General features: G+C 38.6%; 1 protein-coding gene across 2 annotated transcripts in view; it reads right to left on the minus strand.

The window, feature by feature from the left end:
- The window catches only part of khdrbs2 (KH domain containing, RNA binding, signal transduction associated 2), an 86,414-nt gene extending 70,713 nt beyond the window's left edge, over positions 1-15,701 (minus strand). The window contains exon 1 of one of the 2 annotated variants that reach the window (XM_085477934.1): positions 15,395-15,701. In XM_085477934.1, the coding sequence (XP_085334060.1) occupies positions 15,395-15,485 (91 nt within the window). In that variant the 5' untranslated portion in view covers positions 15,486-15,701. The remainder of the gene's footprint in view (positions 1-15,394) is intronic. The other variant, XM_085477933.1, reaches the window with a different exon arrangement.
- Between the last annotated feature and the right edge of the window lie 4,394 nt (positions 15,702-20,095).

Raw genomic sequence — 20,095 nt, forward strand, 5'->3', positions numbered from 1 at the left:
ATTTTATTTATATAGCGCCAAATCACAACAAAAGTCGCCTCAAGGCGCTTCATAGATACAGAGAAAAACCCAACAATCATATGACCCCCTATGAGCAAGCACTTTGGCGACAGTGGGAAGGAAAAACTCCCTTTTAACAGGAAGAAACCTCCGGCAGAACCAGGCTCAGGGAGGGGCGGCCATCTGCTGCGACCGGTTGGGGTGAGAGAAGGAAGACAGGATAAAGACATGCTGTGGAAGAGAGACAGAGGTTAATAACAGATATGATTCAATGCAGAGAGGTCTATTAATACATAGTGAGTGAGAAAGGTGACTGGAAAGGAAAAACTCAATGCATCATGGGAATCCCCCGGCAGCCTACATCTATTGCAGCATAACAAAGGGAGGATTCAGGGTCACCTGGTCCAGCCCTAACTATATGCTTTAGAAAAAAGGAAAGTTTTAAGCCTAATCTTAAAAGTAGAGATAGTGTCTGTCTCCCGAATCCAAACTGGAAGCTGGTTCCACAGAAGAGGGGCCTGAAAACTGAAGGCTCTCCCTCCCATTCTACTTTTAAATACTCTAGGAACAACAAGTAGGCCTGCAGAGCGAGAGCGGAGCGCTCTAATAGGGTGATATGGTACTACAAGGTCATTAAGATAAGATGGGGCCTGATTATTTAAGACCTTGTATGTGAGGAGCAGGATTTTGAATTCAATTCTGGATTTAACAGGAAGCCAATGAAGGGAAGCCAAAGCAGGAGAAATATGCTCTCTCTTTCTAGTCCCTGTCAGGACTCTTGCTGCAGCATTTTGGATTAGCTGAAGGCTTTTCAGTGAGTTTTTTGGACATCCTGATAATAATGAATTACAGTAGTCCAGCCTGGAAGTAATAAATGCATGAACTAGTTTTTCAGCGTCACTCTGAGACAGGATATTTCTAATTTTAGAGATGTTGCGCAAATGGAAGAAAGCAGTCTTACATATTTGTTTAATATGTGCGTTGAAGGACATGTCCTGGTCAAAAATGACTCCAAGGTTCCTCACCGCGTTACTGGAGGCCAAGGTAATGCCATCCAGAGTAAGAATCTGATTAGATACCATATTTCTAAGATTTTCAGGGCCGAGTACAATAACCTCAGTTTTATCTGAATTAAGAAGCAGAAAGTTAGCGGCCATCCAGGTCTTTATGTCTTTAAGACATTCCTGCAGTTTAACTAATTGGTGTGTGTTATCTGGCTTCATGGACAGATAGAGCTGGGTGTCATCTGCATAGCAGTGAAAATGTATGCTATGTCTTCTAATGATACTGCCTAAGGGAAGCATGTATAATGTAAACAGAATTGGTCCTAGCACTGAACCCTGTGGAACTCCATAATTAACCTCAGTGTGTGAAGAGGACTCTCCATTTACATGCACGAATTGGAGTCTATTAGATAGATATGATACAAACCACTGCAGCGCAGTACTTGTAATACCTACAGCATGTTCTAATCGCTCTAATAGGATATTATGATCAACAGTATCGAACGCTGCACTGAGGTCTAGCAGGACAAGCACAGAGATGAGTCCACTGTCAGAGGCCATAAGAAGATCATTTGTAACCTTCACTAAAGCTGTTTCTGTGCTGTGCTGAGCTCTGAAACCTGACTGAAACTCTTCAAATAAACCATTCCTCTGCAGATGATCTGTTAGCTGTTTGACAACTACTCTTTCAAGGATTTTTGATATGAAAGGAAGGTTGGAGATTGGCCTATAATTAGCTAAGACTGCTGGGTCTAGAGATGGCTTTTTGAGTAAAGGTTTAACTACAGCCAGCTTGAAGGCCTGTGGTACATAGCCGATTATTAGAGATAGGTTGATCATATTTAAGATTGAAGAATTAATTAATGGCAGGACTTCTTTGAGCAGTTTTGTAGGAATGGGGTCTAAAAGACACGTTGATGGTTTGGAGGAAGTAATTATTGAAGTTAACTCAGAAAGATCAATTGGAGAAAAAGAGTCTAACTTAATATCAATGGTACTAAGAGTAGCTGTAGATAATATTACATCTGTGGGATGATTATTGGTAATTTTTTCTCTAATGATAAAAATTTTATTTGTGAAGAAGTTCATGAAGTCATTACTAGTTAACGTTAAAGGGATGGTTGGCTCAAAAGAGCTCTGACTTTTTGTCAGCCTGGCTACAGTGCTGAAGAGAAACCTGGGGTTGTTCTTATTTTCTTCAATCAGTGATGAATAGTAAGATGTTCTGGCTTTGCGGAGGGCTTTCTTATAAAGCAGCAAACTATTTCTCCAGGCTAAATGATGATCCTCTAGATTTGTGACACGCCATTTCCTCTCCAGATTACGAGTCATCTGCTTTAGGGTACGTGTTTCAGAATTATACCACGGAGTCAGGTACTTCTGATTTGAGGCCTTAGTTTTCACAGGAGCTACAGTATCCAGAGTCGTACGTAGTGAGGAGGTGAAATTATTAACAAGATAATCGACCTCTGTTGGGGTAGCGTTCAGATAGCTGCTTTGCTCTGTGTTGGTACAGGGCATTGGAGATGATAACAGTGGGTGGATTATATTCTTAAACTTAGTTACAGTGCTTTCAGAAAGACATCTACTGTTTCCTGTTTTACTTTGAAGGTTCTTGTTCCTGTCTGATGTCAGTGTTCCGGCTTTGCTCTCCCTGTCTCGTTAGGTCTTATTTCTCCCAGCTGTGTTCCCCTTCTGTCTCTAATTGTGTGGATGCTTTAAGCATCCACACTATTGAGTTCCTCTTGGGACTTCCGTACACTTTTTGGCACTTAACTACTTCCGCAATTTTCAGCCGATTTTCACCGTTCAAATTTTAAAATATTCTGCTATTTCTGCTAATTCCTGCTATGTCTTTTGGTATTTTTCACTATTATACTTTTTAAAATATTAAGCTTAATTTGTCCCATTGAAATGAATGGGAAACTTCTGCAATTCTGCTAAAATTTGCTTGTTTCTGAAACTTAACTACTTCCTCATATTTTCACGTAGCACAACCATTCAAACTTTAAAATGTTCTCAAATTATTGGGCTATTCAGGTATGATTCAGCTTTTTCAAATCTTTTACCGTTTTACCTTTATGCCTCTTAAAGTTTTGAGTTGCACAATTGTGATTTTTCACAAAATACATGCGTTGTTATGGTTGCTATGCTCTTGGCTTCCAGTGTGCCACTGAAGCTTTTGCAGTCTTCTCTTCATGTCCGAACAACTGTTTGCTACTTGCTCAATTTTCACTCAACTTCCACAAATTATACATCAAAACGTAGGTATTTTTGCTGGCCTTCAGGAAATGTCACTATCATTGTTGTGGGATTTATAGAATTTTGGCAAATCTCCTCAGACCAACACAAACTCTCAAAACTCTGCATAGAAAGTCAATGGAGAGCTTGTTCAAAATCATCGCTGGATTTCTGTAATGAGAGGCATATTTGAATCGTCATATCTCCTTAACGAAGCGACTTTAAGACATGAGGCTTGTCCCGGTATATCTTCAGACACTCCTGACGCTCACAATTCAAGAATTTCTTTCTCACCTATTACCGTTCTGAAATGAGTTGGACTTGTTTGAGGGTAGGAAATTCGTCCGTCGCACAGATTTCTTCAGATTTTAAACTCTGGAAATGAACCACTTTTTTCTCTCGTCATAACTTTTTGTTGGATTTCCACAGAGACCTGAAAATTTCCATGACTGTTCACCAAAGCCTGGTGTCTCTTACGGTGAAAGAATGATATCAATGCTCCAAATAGATTTCGAGTTACAAAGCGTTGTTTGAGGGCAAGTCAAGGCAGTTTTTGCTTCACTCTACTCAGTTATGGTGCATTACAAGTCAAATATCTTTAATAATTCATATTTTAATGATAAATTGTTAACACTGGAAGATTCCCCCATCTCTTCTGAACAAAACGGTGTAAGAATGACCGCTCTAGCCCCTATGGTTAGGAAATTATGGTCATTTGTTTGAGGGGAGTCGTCACTATGAGAAATAGACTGCAATAATCCTGTGCCTCTCTGTGCTGCCTGTGTAAACAGATGCACCTGTTTTGGCGGGAAAACGTAAACAGCCACTCTGATTGGTGGATTCAAATTCAGCAGCTCCCAGGCTGACCTAGAAACTTACTTCTCTCTCCCTGTGTGTGTGTGTGTGTGTGTGTGTGTGTGTGTGTGTGTGTGTGTGTGTGTGTGTGTGTGTGTGTGTGTGTGCGTGTGAGAGAGAGAGAGAGAAAGGCTTTTAATGGGATGATCTCATTCTAAGATTCAAATTCAATATATTTAGACTGGTTGACTGAATTGGATCTTGTGTGTGTGTCTCTCTGTGCATGTGTGTTTCCTTCTGTGTACATATTTCTGATTGTGTGGCTGTTATATATTTTTTTTGCTGATTTTTTTCATTTAACAAGTATATTTGAGGGACTCTCAGCATGTTCAGCATTTTTTCAGCTGTCCATTTTGCTTTTCCAATTTTTCTGTTTAACTTATTACTATTGTGCTAAATCAAACTATTTCTGCTATTTTATAAGATTTGTGCTTAATATACTATTTCTGCTTTTAATAGGATTTGTGCTTAATATAGTATTTCTGCTAAATGTAGTATTTATGCTTAATCATACTATACTATTTCTATATATTTCTGCCAGGCAGCCAATCCTCTGTGCGAACTCAGACACATATCACATATCAGGGCCTGCACGGCTTCCCAGCCAGCCAATCATGTCTGAGGTCTTCCGTTTCCTCTCTCGTCATATCTCAGCGACGGTTGTACAAAGAGCAATGAAAATCGCAGTCAAAGTACACCAAAGTCCGCTGATTCACCCAGCACAAGAAATATGCCTCTAGTCCACCTAGTTTTTGAGTTACACAACGTTTTGTAACTCCAAAAAACGGCGTTTTTCGCCTCTCACCGCGATCTAATTCTGACTCCTCATCACCCTGTTTTTCAAGACGGCTCCTCTCTTTCCCAGTGGCGCAGTTGGTAATGACACGGGTCTGCAAGCCAAAGATCGTGGGTTCGATTCCACCTTGGTCAACATGTTTTTTTCCCTACAAATTAATACACTGTCACAGACCAGTAATTCATATTCATCATTTATTACAATTCTGCAAACTGTTATGATTTTACCAGCTTTTCTAATATGGACCTCACATTCTTAACACTCCATGGCACAAATACTCTTCCCTTTAGGCTCTGTGTATGTGTGTGTGTATCAATATTTCTCCCATTTTAAAGTATTACTCCTCTATAATTGTATTTCTGTTAAATCAAAGTACTTTTACTACATCTTAGTATTTCTGCTAAATCATAGTATTTCTGCTACTTTTTGGTACTTGTGCTAAATACAGTATTTCTGCTAAATCATACTATTTCTACTATATTATATTTTTCTTTCTAAATATAGCATTTCTGCTATATAATTGTATTTATGCTATGTTATAATATTTGTGCTAAACCAGAGTATTTGTGCTGAAACATAGTATTTCTGCCAAATGATAGTATTTCTGTCAAATTATAGTATTTGTGCTAAAACATAGTATTAATTTAAAATTACAATATTCATAGTTCATCACAGTGTCTCTGGTAAATCACAATATTTCTGCTAAGTTCTGCTATGCTATTGTATTTCTGCCAAGTATTATGTTTCCTCTAAGATATTGCAGTTCTGCTAAGTTATTACATTTTAGCAAACTTCTTTTGCTTCTGCAAAGTTTTTACAATTTCTGCAACTTTTCAGCTTTTTCAGCTAGTTTTTGCAGACAGCTTCAGCTTAAAGCATCCACACTGCATTTTCGCAGGAAATGCAAATTTTTCTAGTTCCTTGATGACTCCCTCAGTGTATTTAAGCCCAGTGTGTCTTTGTGTCAGTGTTGTGTCGTTAACGTCTGTTCACCCTCGCTTCCTCTGTGTGTTCTGTTTGCCAGCCTGCCAACCTGTCTAGTTATTCTGTTCACCCAGTTTAGTTAGTGTTTTTCCTGTTCAGTTTCATACCTGCAATAAAGCTGTGTGCTTTGAGTTACTTCCGCCTCCGTGAGTCCTGCGTTTTGGGTCCTCTCTTCCTGCCTGCCTACACACAGACATGACAATAACCTGCTGTTTTAGCCAGTCAGACATTTAGTTTAAATACCTCTGTGCCTAATAGATTTTAAACAATGTTTTGTTTCCTTCGATTAACAAAGCCTTTTAGTGGAGCAACCTCAGAGATGAGGTTCGGGTCAGTGGATGGGTGAACAAAACATTTTTTTGATAACAGATGGAAGTTGACTTTGTGTTTTACCTTAGGGACTTTTTTAAAAGTATCATTTACTTTCTGCTGGGTAGGCAAGCATTATTTGCCACTCTGTTAGTCATTTTAAAGGAGGCAGATGTAGAACATCATAAATTTCCTCTTGTACTCTGTGCCGAGTTGTGCCCTGTAACTGCCTGAAACACGATCTGTTCATAGTTCATCTGCAAAATATCCATTTGAGAGCTATTTGTTGTTACTGTCAAATCGACTCATTTTATTTTGAGAGATAAACAAAAATATTGGGATCAAAATGACCCCAGTTGGTGTCACCATACAAACATAACAAAAATACTGTTTTCTGGAAATTATATAAAATGACATTTATTGAATCAGAGAATAATTAAAAAAATCATTTAAAGACTAATGTGGATTGCACTAAAATGATAACAATCAGGCTATTTTTCAGATGCTTTAAGAAGAAATCTGTTAACATTTTATTGTGATGGTTGTTTCTTACAGTAGTTTGGTAGCACTTGTGTTTTGCTGCTGGGATGAGGATTGATGGGATAGACACTTATTCTGGTCTGCAAACTGCAGGTGAACCAAAGAGGCAATTGCATATAAAGGAAAAGGAAAGAGAATAAACAGGCTTGCAATCTATAAATCCCGAGACACACTCGCACTGATATCATCTTTGTCAAAATAGCAGGAAGCAAAAGGAGACTAAAGATCAGAGAAGCAAGAATGTGCTTTGAAGGTCACTGGTTACAGTCTGCACACTGGACAGAAAAAAAATCTCATTTGGGGAGCTAAATGAGTAAAAGCCTCTCAGTGACTATTGTGGTGCTCTTGATCTTCTTTGTTGCACTGCCCAAACTGCTTCAGCAGAGCTTCTCAGCAGCCACGGCTGAAAAAAATGTTGGTTTTACTGGGCAGCTAGCACATATATGTGTGCAACTGTACAAGTTGAGAGACAGAGTTTTGCTGAGAAAAAAGAAAATATGCCCAGTCAGCCTGCCGTAGCTTAAAGTTAAATACATCTGCTGTATGTGACAACAGAGAGCATCAACAGAGACTGAGAAACAGCTTGAAGTTTATTTATCTTGGACACTATAAAGATGTCATGCAAACCTGTCTTCACAAATAAATCACCTAGTTTGTATTTGAAATTCGGATGTCAGGTTTAGCTGTATGTTTTTTTTCTCCCAGCAACTTGTTGCTCTAAGTAAACCATCTGCACCACAAGAAAACTTGATAGACAATCCTAACTTAATCTTGTTTCCAAGCAAAGTAAAAATATCCCGTTTCCCATTAGCAGTTCAGTGACAGCAGAAGAAGGAGAATTGAAGGCATCATTTGATGCCCGACTATTTTTCCTCACATTGTAGCTTTACTGCACTAATTCTCAACCTGGGGAAAGCGTAACCCAGAGGGCACATTAAAAAGATTAGCTCAACTAATTAAAAAAAGGGAAATTACAAATTAATTTAAGAATTTAATGGGCCTGAACAGGTTTAAGCAGAAAACAGCTAATTACAAGTGATGTGTAAGCAGTTCTCATAGACTGCAGACTTGACATAAATAGCAAACATTAAAAAAATATCTGTAAAATAGATTATTAGAGTTTTAAAAGTAATGGAAAAATTATTTTTTTTAAAGTAACCAAGATACCAAGTCTCTGGACTGTTTCACTGGTTTCCAGTTATTGTTGTTGCCATACAGGCTATTTTTTGATTATGCAGTTTGTTCTACTGCTGACTAGCAGCCATTGTTTTTTTTTTTTTTTTTAAAAAGGTGTGTCTAAGATATAATTATATCCAGGTCTAAGATGATTTTGGTGAGATTACACTGTGCTTATTTCTCTGATTTTCTGTTGATGTTGTGTGAATCTGATGTGAATAAAGAAAAACGTAAATCCAGAGAAAGCAGATGTATGGTGGTAAAATGAGTCACCATAATGAATCCATCCATCTTCTTCGGTTTATCCGGGGCCGGGTTGCGGGGGCAGCAGCATAAGAAGAGAAGCCCAGACCTCTCTCTCCCCACCCACCTCCTCCAGCTTGTCTGGGGGAACACCAAGGCATTCTCAGGCCAGCCTCCCCCGTGTCCTGCCTCAGGACCCAGAACCTGCTACCTTATTGTAGTGGAGGGTTTGTGTGTCCCAGGAATCCAGGGGGCTATGTTATCCAGGGGCTTTTGCCCTCTGGTAGGGTCTTCCATGGCAAATTGGTCCTGGGTGAGGGACCGGACAAAGAGCGATTCAGAAGACCCCTATGAGTAGAACATCAAGGGAACAGTTCACCCTGCCCAGGTTACCAGGGCTCCACCCTGGGTGCCTGGGTGAAAGCGTCTAGAGGCCAGGCCTTAGTCCATGGGGCCGGCCAGGCACAGCGCAAAAAAGGGACATGGGGCCATCCTCCTGCAGGCCCACCACCTGCAGGAGACGCAGTAGAGGTCAGGTGCACTGCATGCTGGGCGGCGGCCAGGAACAGAGGCCCTGGTGGACTGATCCCCAGCTACCAAGACAAAATGAATCCAATCAAAATTATATCCGTCCACTTCTGCAGGTCTGATCAACTTCAATTCAGCACAGATTAAATACATGATGTATATCAAGACATCCAACGCAGAGCAAGCTCAGGATGTCCTGGAATCTGACATGTGCTTTGTATAGACAAACAATACACTCAGTAAGCATCCTCCTCTTTTCACTCTGCTCTTTTTTTATTTTGCAAAGCTGGTTGAAAGACTTCAGACCTTGAATAATCTGCAGACTGATTGATGAGTATTAAAAAAAAACTGCAGACAAAAAATTGCTACACGACATATTCAGACTCCCTCAGTTGTACAAGGTTTGTATGTTTGCGGTTGTATTTTCACTTTGCAAGGATTCAAGGTCTTTCTGTACTTTACAGATGTGCAGAATTCATCTGCTGATTTGTTTTAAGTTTCCCTTAATCCCTAAAATCTGTTGGAAAAGTCAATTAAGGTAAGATTAGAGACTCGCTGACTGATATTAAAATTCTCAAAAATCTTTGATTTACACAGTGGTGAACCAGTCAGTGCTGAACTGAGTGATTATTACTTTATGTGCTTTAGTGCATTGTGGGCATTGTTGAGCGCTCCCATTAGTTAGACAGCTAAATTATTCACTGATTTCTTTTAGCCACTGAATAGTATATCTAGAATAATGACTTCACAATGGAAAAAATAAATCAGTGCAATTACTCTCCAATAAGTGATTGCTTGTTCACATTAAATACAGAAAGACGAAGCAGTAGTGCTTCGCCTGGCCAGAGTGGACCTAGTAGGGGGAATGAACAGCAAGACATGCAATTAGCTTTGGCTCTTTTTCACAGTTTTGACCGATGAATATTAAAATGTTGGAAATGTGCTCCTCTGTTTGGCCACATGCTGTTTATGTGTTTTCAGCCGAGCTGCACTTAGGCAAATGTAGCACTTGGCAGACTGTTTAAGTTGTAAATTTTTAGTGTAAGCATTATATTTTCAGAATGTGTGATGAAAGTGGAACGAGCAATTACTAATCATACCATTTACATATGAAAAGCAAGGAAATGTGCATTTTAAACTCATCTCATGACATGATTACAATGACAAGATAGAAACAATCGTTTTGATGGAAGATTTTTCTGGTACTGTTGCACATTTGCAGGGGTGGGCACTCTGACTTTTTTTGGGGTTACATTTTTCTCTGTCTCCTACTGCCTTATTTGTAAGTTCCCTGTGATATGTGAACATTCAAGACACACAGTAATATAATCTGTTATCTAATATCTATTGTCTGAGTGCTGCGGCTTTGGCTCATTTCTGTTGCTCAAGATGCTAGTGACCTTGGAATTTAATCTTATTCGACCCATGCACTCATTGTAAGTCACTCTTGATAAGGGTGTCGGCTAAATACTGAAAAATGTAATTTCAATGTCTCACCCGCCCCTGAAATGTAATTTTTGTGTCCTTTTGATAGGTCATAACACATGGGGTGCTGCTTATGTGTCACAGCGAGGTGGGTCACTGCTGGATACTGAGCACGCTGTAATGGATGTGATGAAAATGTAAGCAACCATTTATAAACGAGAGAGAAAGATAAGTGAAAATCAATTCTTAGTGTTCACAGATATAATGGCTCTCTGTGGCAAACATCAGAATGTGAGGTATACAGTGAAAAGTTTAAGGCACCTCGGATGTTTAGCTTCTTCTCATCCATTCTCTGTAAGGAGGAACTCCGACTGGTCCCAAATTCTGCAGCATGACAATGAGCTCAAACATCCCGCCTGAATCATAAAAACACTATCTTCAGCAACAAGAGGAACAGGAAGAACAGCATGATGTGGTATTCCCCAAGGAGATGCTGAGATTGACTAAATGTGCAGAAAAACTGTGGTAAGTTTTCAAAAGTGTCTTGAACATTCTAAAAGCCATCTGTGTACCAAACAGAACTGATGCCTTACAAATCGGTGTGTAAGGTACAAAGCAAATAAAGGATATACAGGCACAGGTGTAATTTTTAAAGAGTGGGTTTTATTCTAATCCAAAGAAAAAGTAATCACAGAAATAAATAAAAACTGAAATAGACCCATAATAGAGGTAAACTAAGCAGAACTTTACTCCATAACACTGCTTAACTTAACAAAACCTTATCTTAACAAACAACTCAAGATATACATTAGTGGACTAAACCATTAAAATGCAAAGGGAGAAAGCAACGAGACAATAACTAAATTGGTTGGTTGGTTCAGTCCATTTGGTTGGCCAGCAACACCCTCAACCTCTTCCTTAGCTCAAACCAGGAAGGACTGCGGAAGCAGGCAGGTAAATCACAAAGGCAATAGTAATTAATAAGTAATTAATGCAGCTTCTATAAATCAGTGACAAAACAATGCAAACCCAAAGTATGCACCATCATTTAGAATAGTGTAGTGCCATAAAGTGCATCGGAACAAATTAATCTCCTTCCTCTTTCGGCTATTCCCTTTGCTGCCACAGCAGATCACACTATCCCCTGCATCCTCTTCTGTCACACCAACCTTCTGCATTCATTAGATCCATGAACCTCCTCTATGGTCTTCCTCTTCTTCTGCCTGGCAGTTCCATATTCAACATCAACGGTCCAGTAACCTCCTGAGACACAGTCCACTCATTTATGTCTTCTGTAATGTACATTGGTCTATATCTTTTGACATATTTGAGCTACCCTACTAAGTTCTGATGTCCCCAATCGAGGACATCCTGGCCTTTGCAATGATATCCCATGTTTTTGAGTGGTCCTTTTAGCTCCAAAGAGGCAGGAAACACAAAAAAAGTTAAACTGAAGGATAATTTTTTCCCTCGTTTCTCATATGTCCTCTATCCCTCCTCCGCACATGTCCAAACCATCTCACTGTTGCTTCTCATGCTTTTTTTCCCCAAACGCTCAACCTGAGCTGTCCCTCTGATGTACTCATTTCTAATCCTGCCCGTCCTGGACTCTCGCAGTCAAAATCTCAGCATGTACCATCTCCAGCTCCACCTCCCGTCTTTCTCTTAGTCCCACCGTCTATGAACCATAAATCACAGCATAGGTCTCACTACCACCTTGTAAACAAATTCAGCAACTTAATTAAACCAAAGAAACTAAGTGGTTGTCATGTAGCTCTAGAGACTGCAAATTTACTTAAATGTGGGAATGTTGTGGGAGACTGAAACCATAACTCTGTTTGATTTATGCGTGTGTGGAGAGTGGAAGAATATTACCACATTATTAATTTAACTGTGTGTTTGTGGTTGTGTACAATCACCACAGGTTGTTTTTTCCACCAAAAGAATTAATAAAGTTTTGTATTTCCTGCTGATTTTTTTATTGCTTAATACTATTTAATCACAGTTTTATAAAAAGCATACTCATTGAAACGAGAAATTTATAAGCGTCTGTGTGCGTTCTGAAGAGTGCTTATACCACTGCAATATGTACTCTAAGTGTATTCTTAACTATGCAAAAAGAAAGCTCATGTATTGAAGAAGACTTTTGAAGCATTATCTTGATAATCAAACTTAAACACAAGTCCAGAAAGTGCAGGAGAGGAATCAGTGGAAACCTTGAGTGCTCATATACTAATAGCAGTAACTAAATGTAAGGAGAAAATGAACAGACTGAGAAGAAAAGTTCTTCAAGATGCAGATTAAAGTGTATTTTGAGCCCAAACTATGCTAATGTCTAAAATTGCACTTGGCATGGTGTTGGGCCTCCTCCATATCTATATTCCGATTTGATTCAGAGAAGTCTACATCCTTCAAATTTCATGCAGATTTTATTTGCATTGTCACTCTCGCTAGCAGCACTTGTATTTGAGATAATATATACCCTTTTACAATGCTTAGTGAAAATGTAAATTATCTTGACATGGAGAAATGCCTCTTTCAGAAATGGAATGACAGAGTAGTGCACACATTTAGTTTTTTTTCTTAACAGACAGTTTTCTTGTCTGTCTCCCTGTCTGCTTTGCTTGCTGCCTTATTAGAAATCCCACCGGTTTTCATGGCAAGACGAGGCTGCATGGTATGTAGGCAAGCCTTACAAAGAAAACCACTGGGATCTATTAAAGGCTTGCCTTTCTTTACACTGACATGAGCCCACGTTCAGACTAACTACACAGTTCTTTAGGCTGAGGAAACTTAAAGTGCAAAACTTGAAAGAAGTGACTCTTATCTGTCAGTCTGAGGAATCATTAGCCTCATGCAGCAATGTCCAAGAAAAAAAATCTTCATTTGAGATTGTGGAGCAAAGTTGTAGCAGTTTCAAAATACTCTACATACAGTTTTGATTGTATAATATACCAATATATTCATACATTCTGTCTAACAACCCTTGCTGCTTCATAAGAGGAAGCTTAATTTCAGCTCGACAAGAGAATTATCCCCACCCACCCGTAGTTTACAGCCGCGGACTGGAGCTTTGTTCCAAAGAGTTTTAAATCAGCTCAAAGAGAGACAAACGGTTTTAGAAGCAACATAACATAAACACAAACAGTAAATAATTCGTTTCATAAATATGGAGATGCTAACTGTGACCATGGTTAATCCATGTTATGCTGTCGATTGTGCATGATGTTAATAACACAGGATTACATGCTTTGATATTCAGTGATAAATAGCTGCAAATCTGTAAATCTGTAAACGCAGTTTATCTTGCTGTCCACTGATACCCATAGACTGACAACACAAGATAACAAGTCTGTGCTGAACATTTTTTCACATGCTGCCCACGGCTGATTGTTTTGGACATTGCAAGACTGACTGAACTGACAGTTTATTATACTGATTGGCCACTTTTGTGTTTGATGAATACAGAGAGGTTTCTGTTTACTGACTTTGCCAACAGCATTCTTCTCAGACAAATGCATTGCAATGTATTATATACTTTTATTTTTTTTTTTACAGTATTGTACTCTAATATTGAAGACTGTACTGTATTGTTAATTATGGGGCATTGTAGTGTGTGTATTTGTTGTGAACTGTTGAAACTGCTCTGAGAAAAAAGTCAGTAAAAAAAAACAAAAACATAGGTATCCTCGTGTAACATGCTAATTGCAGTTCATAGTGGTGGATGGCATTCTTTGATTGCATCCTGACTGTGTGAGTTAGGCTTGAGTACATATGGCAAAGTGTACTGTGTGACAGATGATCCCATCTGGATCCCAGTTAGCGACAAGAATGGGAGTGTCAGGTGTCTCATCAACACATTTCAACAGGAAAGCTCAAGGGGTCGAACAGCAGATCGCGCACACACCCCGTCCAGCAGCTAATTAACACAAAGTGTGACTTTACATTTTTAAACAAACATGTCAGAACCCAAAATTAGCATACACGCATGATCTAATAAATTAGTTAAATCAACTGCCTTCAGAATCACCAACATTTTTAGCACACAGGAAAACCAGTAGAAAGCATTTCACTGAGTGTTTTACAGTCATGTAACATATGACAGCATTTTATGTTTAATTTTGTCATTTTATGGCTGATATATTGTTTTGTACAGGAATACGTTCCTGGTAAGTCCACACAGGTTAATCCATTCACATTTATGATAATCATTCAGCCTTTCACTCCAGTAGCACGTCACTCAAACCTTTATCCAAGCTTTTATAGCACTGCACATCAACCAGACTTGTGCAATTACAGGAAGAGAGACCACGCAGTCTACGAGAAAATGCAAAAGTTGCATCTCTGGGCTGAATGAGCTGAGCTGAGTTTTTGTGTTTGCTTTGAGGTGACACACTTCCTATCAGAAGTGACACATTCTCAGCATGTGAATAAGATGAAGGCTACAAAGTACTTTAAATGCTGCAGGCTGATTGCGGCACTCTGTTGACATACAGTAACATTATTCTGGAGGAAAGGCTTTACAGCATGTTTCACTGACATTTTCTGTTCTCCATTACCTTGATGGCATTTATCCTGTAAGAGGAGGTGTGCATCTATCAATTTTCGTTCAGTCAGAAATCTATGACTCATGATGCAATAATTACAAACACTTTGATTTTAGCCTCCAAGGTTTAGCTCACGTGGAATAATTAAAATATTAGAGAGGTGATATTTGGCTTGATAAATGACCACACAATTCACATATTTAACAGAAAAAATACTGGCTGGCAGCACACAGTATAACAGGATTAAGAGCACGTTTACCTTAATACAGTACTATGATTGTTGGACTGACGAATGTGGCACCTTTTTGATTATTCTTGCCCTGAAGTCAATGAGAAATCCTCAAGGAAGACATTGGCTTTATTTTATGTGAGCCAGCGCATTGATCTTGGCGGACAGTGGGGTTACAATAACCCCCTCTGACTGTACACATACTTTATTGTCTCTGCTCACAGCATTTGTTCACTTGAAGTTTTGGGAAAAACCCAACAAAAGTTCCTCACTGGAGCCGAAGAGCAGTGTCTACATTAAACGCACAGCACAGAGAATTCAACTGTCGCCACGCAAGCACTCAAAGTGTGTTAAAAACAAGCTCACATCAGCTCACTGTACTGCCCCAAAATTCAATGCAATTGTGCTTTCACGTTAGAATGAACATCGTGACTGTCGCCAAGTCCAACATTCAGAGTGCATTAGACTTGAAAAAAGATATATATTCTATATACACACACATATATACTTCACTTACCTTCTGCAAGCAGGCGCACCGCATGCACAAAGGAGGGGTCCAGGTTGTTTTTCTCGGACACCAGCTCAGGTAGGTACTTATCTGGATGCATCTTTATCACAGCGGACCTCTTCACCGGCAGTGCAGGTGAGACGGCAGGAGTGCTGAACGTCACAATGCAACTATAACCCTTGCCGCTCCTGCTTCTTGGTAGCTGTAGTCTACCGGTCTTAATGAGGAACACCAGCAAAACCCCCTCCAAAAATTGGTCTTCCAGTGTCTCCCGAGATGCTTGACTGGGGTAGGGGTGGGGGTGCTGATTTGTGATTCAAAGGTGTGAGCCCATCTCTGCTACCGCTGCCTGCTGCCTCTCCTCGGCACCCCGCCAGACTCAGTGGGTCTGCAGACCGCGCTGCTCCCCGCCCCTCAGCAACATTATTGGCCATATTCTGGGACTGGCGCTGCTGAAACACCAAGAAAGGTCCCCACTGAGCGTAAAGGAAATGCTCAGTGTTCTTTAAGGGAATTGCTTTAAAAAGGATGGGGTTGCATTTGGTTGCTGTTGACAACGGTCTCTGAAGCTGGAAACTTTAATAATATTGGATATAGTACTCCGCGGAGAACAAATAAAGCATGCTAGTAAAGTTTTGTTGCGCTAACAGACTGTACCATATAAATGTCGCTTAATTAAATGGGGTTTTTTTTATGCAGCTCGTGAGTTTCAAAGTAACTACAAAGTCAGTACAAAGTAGCCCGCAGGCATTCACCTATGAGGGACAACACAACTATTCATGGTGCTAAACACTGGCTGCTGTCTGATTTGTTTGTACATATTGAATTTGTCTTAGATAACCAAAAACTAGCTTACAGCATACTGTTCTTCAGACTCCACATCACATGATCAACTTCATTAACTCTATTCCACATGCTAAAGCAGGGGTGTCAAACATAAGGCTTAGGGACCCAAATCAGTCTGGCAAAGACTCTAATCCTGTCCCACTGTACAGCTTTGGAAACTGTCGACAAAGGCATAGACACATGGCTATTGATGCTATTTTTGTGTTTTGTACTGTCTACCACAGAAATTTCACGGAGGGGAGGGGGGTTTGATTTATTGTGTATCCATTCCACATTATCCATTGTGCACATGGATTAATTTTTTTCTGTTTACATCTTTAAGTCATACTGACAGATTTCCCAGCAGCATTTCTTTACCATGTAGAAAAACCAAGATGTACTTTTGAAACTGAACATTGTTTTTCTTATATCAAAATGTCTCAAGGTTTAAATGTGCAATTAAACTTGCACATTTAAACCTTGATACCTGGTAAATGATACAAAATAAGTTTTACATTGATGCTGTGAAGGAAGTCTGGCTGTATTGTCACAGAGTGAAAACATATATTTCAAGGTATGCATGCTAAATAATCCATTCATTAGTTTTTCCATGTTACTTAATGAACTTATGTCAGCAAAAACAACAACAACAACAAAACCCCCCAGAGATGCATAATTTGCAATGCTGGTCAGATCTTTTCCTTACATCCTTTGAGGTGGATCCCCTCTTATGGCTGAAGAAGGTCAACTCTAGTAGAGCTTTAGCTGCTTGCATAGTTAGTGGCAGACTTGGCTTAAAGAAGCTTTAATATAAATAGATATTTAATAATAAAGTGAATTCTTCACTTACTCATCAAGAGCCAGCGTTAGTGGTGTCTGCACTGTAAGCATGAATGTTTATGTCTCTTCAAATGGCTCTCTTGTCCCCAAGCCATGATATTGACTTGAATCCAAAAGTCATCTTCGGCACAGCATGCAGGCTGCTTTACTAACTCACAAATTAGATTTGAGCAGATGAGGCTGGTGAACGACCAATTCTGGCTCCACTTGACCTTTAGAGTTGTTTCTCCCCGCACTGATCAGAATCATAAAGGCTCCTCGCGGCTGCAAACAGCAATGCTTTGTGAATATGAGTCAGTTATGTTCATAGTATTTAGGATTCTTCTCAGTTTTGGTAGAATTTAATATTTTCTGAGAAACCAGAACATTTGTCTCGGAAATCTAGTGCTGTTGTTTTGGGGTGCTCTGTGGTACATTAATGGCTGGAAATACCCATAAAACTGAGCCAATGGTTTCTTTCATTTAAATTGTGTATTGGCATTGAAGATTACAGAGTATGACTTTTTTTATGGCTTTTTAAGGTGATTTAAAAGACTGTTTTAGAGGCCAGAATACCCAAGCGGGTTTGTCTGACAGAACTATTTCATTAATCTGCTTATTTCTGCAATGCCAAACAAGCCTTAAAGGAGTTAGTATTGATTAAAACTTCACACTTACATCCTCTTTCCATTTATTTTTCATTAAGTTCTCTCTATGAAATCAGACACAGCTTTATTTTTCTTTTTGAAAGCCTAAAACAAGCAGCTATGCCCACGTTGGCCAGTACTGTCTTTGCATTTCATGCTCGCTGGACCTTCACTGATTTAATTCCATTCAATAAAATGATTTATGACAGCGTTAATGCAAATCATGCTGCTGTTGCTGTGACTATTAATGGTAATGAGGGTTATGACGGTTAATGTGTTTGAGTCTTGTAAGTCTATAGTATGTTTGTAGATATAAACTAATGCACGCACATCGGAATAGACACACACCACACACACCAACAGATGAAAACAATAGCAAAAAAAAAAACATAGACAGCTTATTAAAACTATAGTTTTTAATACATTTCTAAATATTTTTATAGAAAAATGTCTGCTTTCATCATCTCAACGAGATGGAAAATAATCCAAAATTAAGACAACACAAGACTGAAACTAGTGGAGAGGCAAAAGCAAATCAATTTCCAAAAACTCCAATCTTAACATTCCAAATTTTACTGCATAAAAAAACTGTTATATTTCTTCTCACTTCAACTTTTTATTTTTAAAAATAATGAAAGAGATGGTTTTCTCTATGAACACTTCCCAGCTGCTCTCCAGGCTGTAGTGAAACAGTGAAAAGTGTGAAGCGAATCAGAAATGTAGATCATTTGCTACAAAGTAAAAGTTGCACCTTTTTCTACCAACCGGTGGTTATATCATGCCCAATATGGCAAACAATTATTGAGCAATGTGCACGTGACTTTACATGAGAAACCTCAACATGACCCAAAGTCTTTTTTGCAAACAACAGCTATCACCATCTGGTGGCCTACGGATAGATTGCAGGTTCAAGACACTTCTCCAGTGGGTTCATATTTATGACCCTTAAATCATGTCCATGTTTTATACTGTTTATGATGTCACGGTGGCAACATCCATCTTTTATTTACAGTCTATCAACAGAACTACTAGGGTCAGAACTTAAAATTAGAAAGTTTAGCTTTCTGTGTGTGAGTAAAATTTAAACTTCTTTTAACTTCTTTAAGAAAATACTTTTATCAAAGTATAACTGACACTACAATTTTAATATCAACGTTTCCTCTTGGTTTGGTCATAACTAGTATGTATGTTTCTTTATATGCGGTCTATGCATTTGATGGACTCTTGCAGCCCTCTACTGGTCAAAGTGCAACGTTATACATTTTACTGACGGACTGGTAACACTATCGTTAAAAATTTACATTATGGCAACGCTTTAATGTAAGGCATTTAACACCAGAACACCTCTGGGTAACATCAAATTAGTTTAGAAGAAGTTGTTTATCTCCTTTTGTTCGCTTTAATCTGTTTTCACATTTTCACGGAGCTATATTTTCCTTTTATAAAAGTTTGTATTTTAAAGTTTGTTGCTGATTCTCTGTAAAAATGAGTAATATAAGAGTAACTTTATTCTAATTTTTCTGCTTTCTTTTCAGCAGTTGTGTCGTTTGCAGATCCTTTTCTGGGTACTTACATTTTAAAAAATGTTTTAAGGAACTTTAAAGCATGCACCCTACATAATATATACGTTTAAGAATTCAATAGCCTATGATATAACCTGCAGCTGGTGAAAACTAGCCCATGTGTCCACGTTATATAGTCCAACTGCTTGACCATTTGTTAAACTCTGTCCTCTTTTTGCCCTTTTTTAGCTCCGCCTTTATCGAGCCAAGAACACGACTCCAAAAATTCAGACGTTTTCACAATAAAACTACATTACAATACCCAAGTACTTCAAAATTCAAATTCAAATTCAAATTTTATTTGTCACGTACACAGTCATACACAGTACGTTATGCAGTGAAATGCTTAGACAACTGCTCGTGACCTAAAGAAAAAAAAAAAGGAAAAGGCTATGAATAAGATAGGAAATAAATATGAAAAATTTAAAAGGGTAAATTTAACTAGGAAGGAATAAAATATAAATTAAGGTTAAAAATGAAATAACTGTACAATACAAATTAGAATGAAGGGTAAATTTAACTGGGAAAGAATAAGATAAAATATATAAATTAAAGTTGAAAATAAAATAACTGTACAACAAAATACACAATACACAGTATAGAACTATATAAGAATGTATGAAGAAATATAAATAAATAAATATATACACAATAACAGCAGCTGTACAAGTATTAACTGGAAATGAAGAATATAGTGACCAGTGTTGTGCAATCCACATTATGTCTTGTGCAGTGCAAATATGCTTAAAGTGATTTAAGTGATGAAGTGAAAACAATGTCCAGAATCAGCGAAAAGGAGCATAGCTGTCCGTATATGGCGTTATTTTTGTGCCACTTTACGTGCGCTCAGAATAGTG

Source organism: Copadichromis virginalis, linkage group LG13, assembly GCF_057382275.1.
Source record: "Copadichromis virginalis isolate Kocher_CV1m ecotype Utaka linkage group LG13, C_Virginalis_male_GT1.1, whole genome shotgun sequence".
Lineage (NCBI taxonomy): Eukaryota > Metazoa > Chordata > Actinopteri > Cichliformes > Cichlidae > Copadichromis > Copadichromis virginalis.